The 9,964-nt window shown below is 37.8% G+C and overlaps 1 protein-coding gene across 1 annotated transcript; it reads right to left on the bottom strand.

The window, feature by feature from the left end:
* Positions 1-1,629: 1,629 nt before the first annotated feature.
* Positions 1,630-9,003, bottom strand: rhoub (ras homolog family member Ub). The gene is made up of 3 exons (XM_081371186.1): positions 8,496-9,003; positions 6,534-6,592; positions 1,630-4,230 (listed from the first exon to the last, which is right to left on the bottom strand). The coding sequence occupies exons 1-3, from the start codon at positions 8,692-8,694 to the stop codon at positions 3,775-3,777; spliced, it is 714 nt and encodes a 237-aa protein (XP_081227312.1). The 5' UTR covers positions 8,695-9,003; the 3' UTR covers positions 1,630-3,774.
* Between the last annotated feature and the right edge of the window lie 961 nt (positions 9,004-9,964).

Raw genomic sequence — 9,964 nt, 5'->3', positions numbered from 1 at the left:
GCGTCCGACTCTGGCTCAGCGCCAACCAACGCGCGAAAGCACAGTTTGAATCTGGCCGTTATGTCACGTAACCGAACATTCTAAATCCCATATGTGGGACCGTACTCTCAGGGGCACTGAAATAAAAAAAAATCCCATATATGGGACTGTACCGCTCAAAAGGTTAAACATTTCATTTGTAACCATAAATACAAAAATGAAACTGAGGGGGCACAAATCAGATCTGAGGGGGCAATGCCCCCTTTTGCCCCCTCGTGGCGCCGGGCCTGGGTGTCTTGCAAAAGCTGTCGACAGAAATCTCTGTGTCTGGATGATTTTAACCACATCATGTCCTTTTTTTACACTGTGATTATTATGAAATCTGTTTTTACTGATTGTGTATTTCTTAGACAATCCTTAAGGGAGGTTTATTGACAATCTGCCATCTTCTTGTGTCAACTAAGTGTGATCTTTCAACCACAAGACCATCCGAGCACTACCATATCAAACTGGCAGTTATGTATTGTAAAAGTGCACATTATGGTTTGAGAGTAACTGTTGTTTATTCTTGAGTGAAATGCTACGTATGCTAAGCTAGGCACAGACTGTATTCACTGAGACTGTCTGTGCAGTTGGCTTTTCTTTGAGACAAAACAAAGCCTCTAAATGATGGGTTACAGTGAGACCGTTGCAGACATAATTATAATAAAAAATGTATCCGTACTGTGCAAGCACTCTTTTAGCATTTTAATCTGACCTGCACTGGTATTGCAGTGTTATGAAAACTATATCTTCAGGTCAAATAAATCAAACCAACAGCAGAACCCAAAGACACTAACTTTAGGTACTTGGTAACTAAAATGCAAGACACATTTGGAACTAGCCTTAGCAACAATCATTAGCATTAGCAAAGACAGTGGGATCTAAACTAAATCATTAGTTTTAGGTTGTGACTGACAGCTGTAACCTTACAAAAATACCCTACAGGAATCCTGCAGGATTTTCATGTTTCTGCAGGATGTTAGCATGAAAGCATGTCTCACTCCAAATGCCATGACTAAAAGTTACTACTCTGATAACATATTGCGAGATGTATTCTGTTTGCAATTTTTCACATTTCTTTAGGGAGCTAACTTGCTAATCACTAAAATGTTCTTGCTGATCACTAAAAAGCATAAGATTCCCTCCCTTCAGAGCGTCTCCGAAGACACGCTTCCTTCAAAACACATGAACGCACACAGCAGCGTCTGCAAAGCGTCACGAAACGGGAGACGGTGTCAAATAACCTCGTGTCTCAAAGCACAAAACATTGAAATAATAATGAACGTACACAACTTACAGAGCTCTAGTTGTACCACTTGACTGCTGCAGATCCATTTCGGCATTGATAGCTTTTTTCCTTGACACTTTATCCACTCTTTTAAAGATGTTTGGACAAAAACTTGATCTCAAATGATTTCTAAATGTCTCTCTGTGACGTATGTGCACTTACTGCAAATAGTGTTTGCTAACAAAGCTATCACTGAGGTAGGCTATTGCATGCTAAAGTCAACATGAAAGCAAAATTGACCCAATATACTTCAATACATGCTCCTGCTGTTGTAGGTCAGGTGACGGCAGGCACACAATGTGAAAAACTCATTCAAGTTTCAGTTTATGTCACATTTATTTTCCATGAAAATCACGGATAACAGTCAGCAACTGAAACACACATACACACTGAACCATAAACAGGAGTGTTTATAGAGTAAGAGATTTAAATGCAATCATAAAATTTACAGATCTTAGATTACCCTGATAATGTCATTGCGTTGGCAATAAAGTACATAAAAAACAGAGGTCACTTTCTGATGTGTGGCTTTATGGAGCGCAACAGTGACTGGTGATTCTGGAAGTATCTTCCCCATACATTTTCTCAATTAGAGTTTAATAAAAAAAAAGAAAGAAAAGGAATTAAAATAACAAATAAAATACAAATAAAAGCTATGAACCAAACATAAAAAAAGAAAAAAAAAGTAAATTAATAAAATGTAATGAAAATGATGGAATGAACTACATACACCAAACTTCTTGCTGCTTTGACGATATATTATTTATAATGGGGGGGGGGGGGTTACTTCCTGAATCCTACTGTTGTACTCTGTCGTTTTCTGACCGACTGGGCTTCTGAATAATGAGAAGCAAATTCAACATCTCATTGGCTGATCAGGAGGACACATAGCCAAAGAACTTTGTACTAGACTTTTTACAACATGGCACGACAGCGTAGATCAAGTCAAATGGAAAGACTGCAATAGGGATTAACAACAGATCACAAGTGCAATGCATTGTATGGCATACAAAGGTAATGTGTTATGCATGATAGGTCCAACTTTCTGTGACTAACTACACAAGTACACACCCCTTTCACATTGCAATGGCAGTTGTGTTAACAAGGACAGAAGAGTTGCAATTACACTCAATTTTGAACAATCAAAACAATGAAAACGAGGCCTACAGTTACAAGTAGGTTCAGTTACAGACTGATGGGATATAAGGACCATTTAGATTGGGCGTAAACGGCCGAGGGGTCACAGGACTGCTATAAAACTCTCTTTGTGACCTCAGTCATGGAGGTTAAACAAACAATAAGGAGCTTGATCACCAGTGTTAGCATGCTAGTATCATTAACATGTGGTCACACAACGTTCGTATATGCATTTATCAGGTAGAAGACATGGGTGAATAAATAGAAACTGTGGCACTGTATTTGGTTATAAAAACAAAAGCAGTAGATGATTTTTAAAACCATAATCAAACAGTTTTGGCTGTGGAAGAGGTCAACATTGTTCTTCACTATCCAGTTGAGCCATTTGTTCGTACAGCGAGGGTTGTTGTTGCCGAGGCATGACTGGGAACGTTTTCCTAGGCTCTGTGATGAAAGGTCTCACTAGCCATGTTTCCATCCAAAGTTGTGAATTAAACTTGGAATATCGCATCAAATATTCGTGAATAAATCACCGCTTCCATCCCATGTGTTCAAGAGAACAAAATCAGCACTTGCTGGGAAACTGGCGCAAAGTATCATCAGTAATAAAAGGATGAAAAGTTTCTGCAACCGAGGAAGCCTGTGACTCATTTTTCTTACATAACAAATGACTTTCACATCAGAGTGCGCAGATGAAATGCAATTACAACCGCTGTCATGTTGTCTTGAGTTCATATGCCTGATGTTTGGGAATGCAATCATGTGAGACAGTTCTGGGAATAATTCTGATGACAAGCTTTGGCTCGGGCATTTCAGAATGACAAAAACAATATTCGAGATTGGACAATTTGACTAACCAGCAAACCAATCACATGATCCATTCAGACGAAGTCATTCGGTGAATGTGTTTCTTACCAAATAAAAAAAGTATCCATCTCAATTGAGCACATACGTTTTTTAATAGGCATTTTAAGATTTTATACCAATCTTGGCATTTCATCTAGCGTTTTTAATGCGATACCCCAAAACTTGCATACAAGTATGTGGAAAGAAACATGGCTAATAAGGTCCTCTACACCTAAAAAATGTCCCCGGAGCAGTCTTTATCCTGAGCCCCGTGATGTTTAGTGACGGCCCTGCATACAGAACTTCCTTTGTACTGTAGCTGTCGAATAAGCTGCACTATCTTTCGCCATTCATCGTCCTTACAGCAGCAATATTGCTCTTCGTTGATTCGTTACCAACTGATAATCATCCACTTGAGGAGCGTGAAGCTAAACCAGAGTCTATCACATTGTTCATGCCTCAGAAGATTGGCTTGACCTTCGCTACTGTATGCAGATATATTTCTTCCACCACGACTTTGAGAGCATTTTCATTTTATCAGCAGTACTGTGGACCTTCCGTTCTCGTCTGGCTCTTCTGTCGGAGTTTCGGAGCCCCACGGAGATGGCGGCGTCAAACACATCCTTCAGGTTTTTCTGTGTGAGCGAGGAGCATTCGACGTAGGCTACCGCCCCTACTTTGTCCGCCAGGGCGCGGGCGTCCTCTTCCAGGACAGGTCGCTCTCGGCGCCGTGCCAGATCGATGAGGACCTTGACATCTTGCCTCAGGTCACACTGGGTGCCCACCAGCAGCACAGGTGTGAGAGGACAACGCCGTCGGATCTCCGGGACCCATTTTTCACCAATGTTCTGGAAGGAAGCTGGGCTGACGACGCTGAAGCACAACAGGAGCACGTCAGTCCGCGTGTAGCAGAAGTGACGCAACTTATCGAATTCGTCCTGAGGTAGAGAGAAAGAGAAAAGTGAATGAGCTGCAGACAGAAAGCCTATCACTTTATATAACAGTGTATCATTACTGATGTTTAGTAACGCAAGGTCTCGAGAACCTTCTCAAAAATCATTTGCGGGATTCCAAATTGTTTTTTCAAATAATAAAATCCTTTAACCGGCTCTCGGGGTGTTTTATAATTCCCTGAAGCAATTAAGTGAAATTATAGGTTGGCGCTCGCAAAGAACACTGCATGTGGAACACGCAGTGCACGCTTTAATCTTTTAAACTTGGCCAAAGTTTTCAACTCTGGCACACCCTGTCCTGTTTATGCAGTACAAATAAATTGAAAGTATAAATCTGTAGAGCGTTTTGGAGAGCAGGGCCTCTAAAATCATTGAGAACAGCAATTAAGCTTGACAGATAAGAGTGCCAAACCTTTTCAATGCCTTTGCTGCTTCTACTTTTTGTTTACGAAATCATAAGATTTAGATGAAATACACACACACAGTATTTTCAGTATATGAAAAGATTTTACCAATAAAATCTTATTTATTTTAATGAACTTTGAACACTGGTTGATCTGGTTAACACTGGCTAACTCATCCATCTGTATGACCGCTGGGGAAAAAAAAAGTGTGTGTGTGTGTGTGGGAGGGGGGGATTAGTCACTTTACCAACACACACACACACACACACACACACACACACACACACACACACACACACACACACACACACACACACACACACACACTTTATGGACTTAAGTTACAATTTTAGCATTTAAGGCGTTATTTTAATTTAATTACAGAGCTAAGATACACACTTATCCTTACATTGATAGAACTTTATATTAAAGTAATATGAAATATATATATATTGTGTGTGTGTGTGTGTGTGTGTGTGTGTGTGTGTGTGTGTGTGTATATATATGTGTGTATGTATGTATGTATGTATGTATGTATACACACACACACACACACACACATACGCAAATACAATATTCATATTCAAAATATTGTTCATTTTTATTAACTTTTAATAATAAAATGCAATAGTTACAGTAATATGGTGATTACAGTAATCCATTTACTGTCTAGGATAAGTACAGCTGGGTACTGTACAATTTCATTTTTGTTTTACTGTAATATATTCCAGTCACCAATTACAGTAATCTATAAATAACTGTAAATAGCCATTGCAGTAGATTTCTCTAGCTGGCAACAGTATAATAATAATAATAATAATAATAATTTCTTCTTGGTGTTGGATTTATAGATTTAAAAAAAGATGTACAGTACAGAGATATACACAGATGAATCTCTACTGTAATTTTATACAGTATACACACTCATATCACCCAGCCCTACAATTACGATCACTCAAATCTGTCTTTAAAGGGCAACTTACTGACGCACAGACATCGCCTGATTGACTTTATCATCATCAAACAACTGTTTTCTTTTGTTGACATGGACACCTGCTGCACAGCATAATGGAAGTACATCTAAACAGCCTGAGCAATAGAAAGCAATAGACTTTTGCAATACTAGCCTTTGTTTCTGTTCTTTGGGCAAAGTGCATTTAAAAACTATATGAAAGCCTGCCGTTCTATAACTGGAGAACTGAATTCTGATCTTCTCGTGTTTACCTGAGCTTGCCTCTGTGTGGTTGTGTAAAAGGGATTTATATGTTGTGTACTAAGAGGGCAGAGTCATTTATTTGTTAACCCATGTAATGCATGACAAAGGAGTGTCAGTTTCTGAGGTTCAAAGCTTTATGGAAAAAACCTTTCAACGAAGGAATCTAATATTCCAGTGTGGAAATCAGAATGAATGTAGAGGTAGCGGTATTTTCGAATTAGTCATATGTGAAGGTAGTAACACAACAATAATAAAAAAAAAAAAAAAAGTTTGGCATCTAAAACATAACTTGGAGTAGGCAAACCCGCTGGATACACAGTACCCTGTCCAAGCCTGTGTTGCTCAGAAACCAAGAGGGAGATCCAATAACTAAAGTGCTGATAGCTTGAGGATTGTTTTTTTCACTCCCTTTATGATTTCCTCACAGTATGGCAACCCTGCCAATCTTTTCTAATTGCTAAGATTTTGTTGCGCAATTGCTTTCTCATCCAATTTCTAAATCCTGCTTTCAGAGAGTGACAGAAATGCTCTCATCCACCCCAAACAAACAGATCAAGTTAGTTGTCTTTGGGTTGGCCTCAAAATGAATGGAAAGCACCATGACGTAATGAGCATCGAACCGTCATGCTGTGCCCAGTCTCACACAGGTGGTGCACTGAAGTTCTTACCTGTCCAGCGGTGTCACAAAGCTGCAGTCTCACTGGTTGACCATCCACTTGTACGACCGCTGGAGGAAAAAAGGGGAAAAAATTAGTCATTTTACAATCGACACACGCACAGGTTTCCTTTTAGTCATCAAACACTGTAAATGAACACAACGTCAATGGACTTTATGGACTTAAGTTACAATTTACAATAAGATACAAACTTTTCCTTGTACATTGATAGAAATAATAAACTTTATATGAAATATATTATATTATATATATGTGTGTTTGTGTATATATATAATATATGTGTATGTATATATACACACACACACACACACAAATAAAATATTAATATTCAAAATATTTTGAATTTATAAATTATATATATAATTTATATAATTGGTCTGTAACTTATTGTTTTCAAATGTCAGTCTGTAAAAAAATCCTAATATAACAAGGTCTAAAAATAATAATAATAAATTGTAATTATAGTTATTTATTATTATACACCCTGATGAACATGGCATAGATCAACAGCCTAGATATAATTTGGGTTCCTGCAGCTCATAAACCGCTCATCATTCCACTTGTCAACTTTACTTGTTTGTAGAACAGTACATGCTGTTCAAATCTATAATAATGTTCATTCCATCATACCACGGTGAAGTGATCTCGTGAAACACAGTAACACTCAGGTCCTGGTGATGATTTGTCACTTCAAAGTGTTCTGCTTCAAGCACCCATTGTGTAATTGTCTCCAAATCCCCGTCATATGATCTGTCTTTAATTCAGCCCCTTCCCCCTCGGAGTACCACCTGTTGAATTGCGTAACTGTTCTCAAATCAGTGCACAGATTTCTGCTCTGGCTCCAGGAGTTTGAGGGTGACATCACCACTGTGGCAGCAACACAATATCTGCTCAGAGATTGAAACTAGTGGACCGGACCCCATGGATTTTAGGGGCCCAGATTTTCCGGTCAGGCATTATTATTGCGCAAGGGCTTTATAATTACAAAGACATGCTTGTGGGTACTGAACACTGACAGGCTGTTGTTTCAGGTCCGTAGAAAAATTATGAAACTTTTATAGGTAAAGCAGACTGCTCTTTGACTGAAAATTGTTATAAAACACAGTCTTTAAAGCACTGCATTAATGATATTTAAGGGACTACACTTGACTCATTTTGGTCACAAGGGAATAAACTCAAGTTTGTGTTGCACTGAAAAGCCATTTCCCTCCCTACTTTGTCAACACCATCAGATATTTATTAAAAAATAATAAAATCCCTGTGTTCAAATTGGTGTTCAAATGGTCATATTTCTTGTTTTCATATTATATGCGTTCAACATCTTTTCAACATCGAATTTGAAGTTATCGCTGATGTTCAGACTGTGAATAGAATCAGTTTTAAACAATCCTAAAAAGTCTCAATTCATTCATTGATTTATATAAATATTTGCCTTTTTAATCTGGCTGTGTTGACCCATATGACGGGGTGGTGTGAAAAAACAACAACAATAAAATATTATTTTAATTTATTTTAATTATACAAGCCTCCTTGTCAAGTAAAACGTTTCACAAAACTACAAAATGCTTATGTGTAAATGCTGTTAAATCGACTAATCGCATCTAACATAAAAGTTTTTGTTTATACGTGTATATATATTATTATATTATATATGTATGTATATATGTACACACACATATGCTATATATATATATATATATATATATATATATATATATATAACAAAAACTTTTGTTAGATGCGATTAATCGATTTGACTGCAAACATAATATTCAAAATTAAGGTTAAAAAGTCTGACATGTTCATTCATAGTTAATGTGATGAACTGCATTTGTGGTTACTAAGCTAAAACACCTGTTTGAACTTGAGGAGAACTTGAGGAGAACTGACTTCATAGATCCAAAGAAAGTCACTAAAAATTGCAATGGACAAATTACGCATTGAAAGACTCACCTGAGAAATCGTCAAACGCTGTCGGGACGTATTTCGTTGGATATCCATTGGTTGTGTAGCTGACAATCAGGCTGGTTTTCCCCACAGCTCCGTCTCCGAGAAACACGCACTTCAACAGCCGGCCCTGGCAGTGCGCGGGCCGGGGGGATCTTGGTTTGTGTGGGGGCACCGGAGGCGCCATCAGGTGACTGTAATCCATGTGCGTTCAGACGCGCTGCTCGACCGGACCGCAGGTGGATCGCACACTCCTGATGGAGTGACCCGAGAAAAACGCATCAATAAGGGCACTTTCTCTACAACTGGGCGCTATGAGCACTGCGTAAATGCGCTTGATCCGCTGCTGCGCACATAAACCGTCAGTTTCATAAGTCCAAATAACTCAATATCTCCACGAAAATTTACAGACGTCTCACACACTTCAACAGCTGAGTAAGGAGTGAGAGAGACAGCTTTTATAGTCAGATTTCGTTTGACTAGCTCCTCCCTCTTCACATGGCTGCTTGAGCATAGCCTATTCATGACGCTTGTCTCACTAGAAACAATGGCAAGTGTGCGTTAAAGAGACATAAATAGGCAATTCGTTCTTGATTTTCTGAGTACATTTCCAGTTTTGGTTACACTTTATTTGGTAACACTTTATTTTAAGGTGTCTTTGTTACACTGAAATTATACATTTAAGTACTGAGTAATATTAGGTAACTAACTACATGTAGCCTACTTTATAGGGTTAGGTTTGGTTTAGTTGCACGTAATTATATTACTGTAGTTACTATAATTACTATTGTTATTATATAGTTATTACAATAGTAACTTCACGTAACAAAGTGTTACCCTTTATTTTAAGGTGTCAGTGTTACAGTGTAATTATAAGTTTAAATACTGAGTAATAGTACATGTACTATATAGGGTTAGGATTAGGTTTAGGGTTAGGGTTAGTTCCATGTAAGTAAGCATAATTTATAGTACCATAATTATTATAGTAACTACATGTAACGTGTAACAGACACTGTAAAATAAAGAAAAATAAAGTTTTTCCACTGGTTTAGCCTATATGACACTTTCTCAATTTTGCTACAATGCCAGTGCATTTTGTACCGGCTTAAGCAAGCAACCATACACATTTAACTGAAAGTTAGTTTCGTAGCCTTATATTTATGGTAGAATGTAATATTTAATACCGTATTTGTTTAATGCATTTTCTTCTTAATATAAACTCAGAGGAAAATGTGCAATGAAGGGGGTGGGGGGGGGGTTCAGCAGTAAACCCATTTATGATCATGACTGTGTATAAATAGCTAACACAATAAAATAAAATAAAAATGTATACTTTGTAAATGTAAAATGTACAAATAACATTTACAGCACAATTTAATGATAAATGTAGTAGTTTTATAATAATATGCCTTTATTTTACATTTGAGTGATCCCATTACTCTCCTATTGGTGAATGGGTTTAAACGGATCTTTTC

Source organism: Scardinius erythrophthalmus (assembly GCF_964197995.2).
Source record: "Scardinius erythrophthalmus genome assembly, chromosome: 7".
Lineage (NCBI taxonomy): Eukaryota > Metazoa > Chordata > Actinopteri > Cypriniformes > Leuciscidae > Scardinius > Scardinius erythrophthalmus.
The sequence above is the reverse complement of the archived record's forward strand: the minus strand, read 5'-3'. Positions and strand labels throughout refer to the sequence as shown.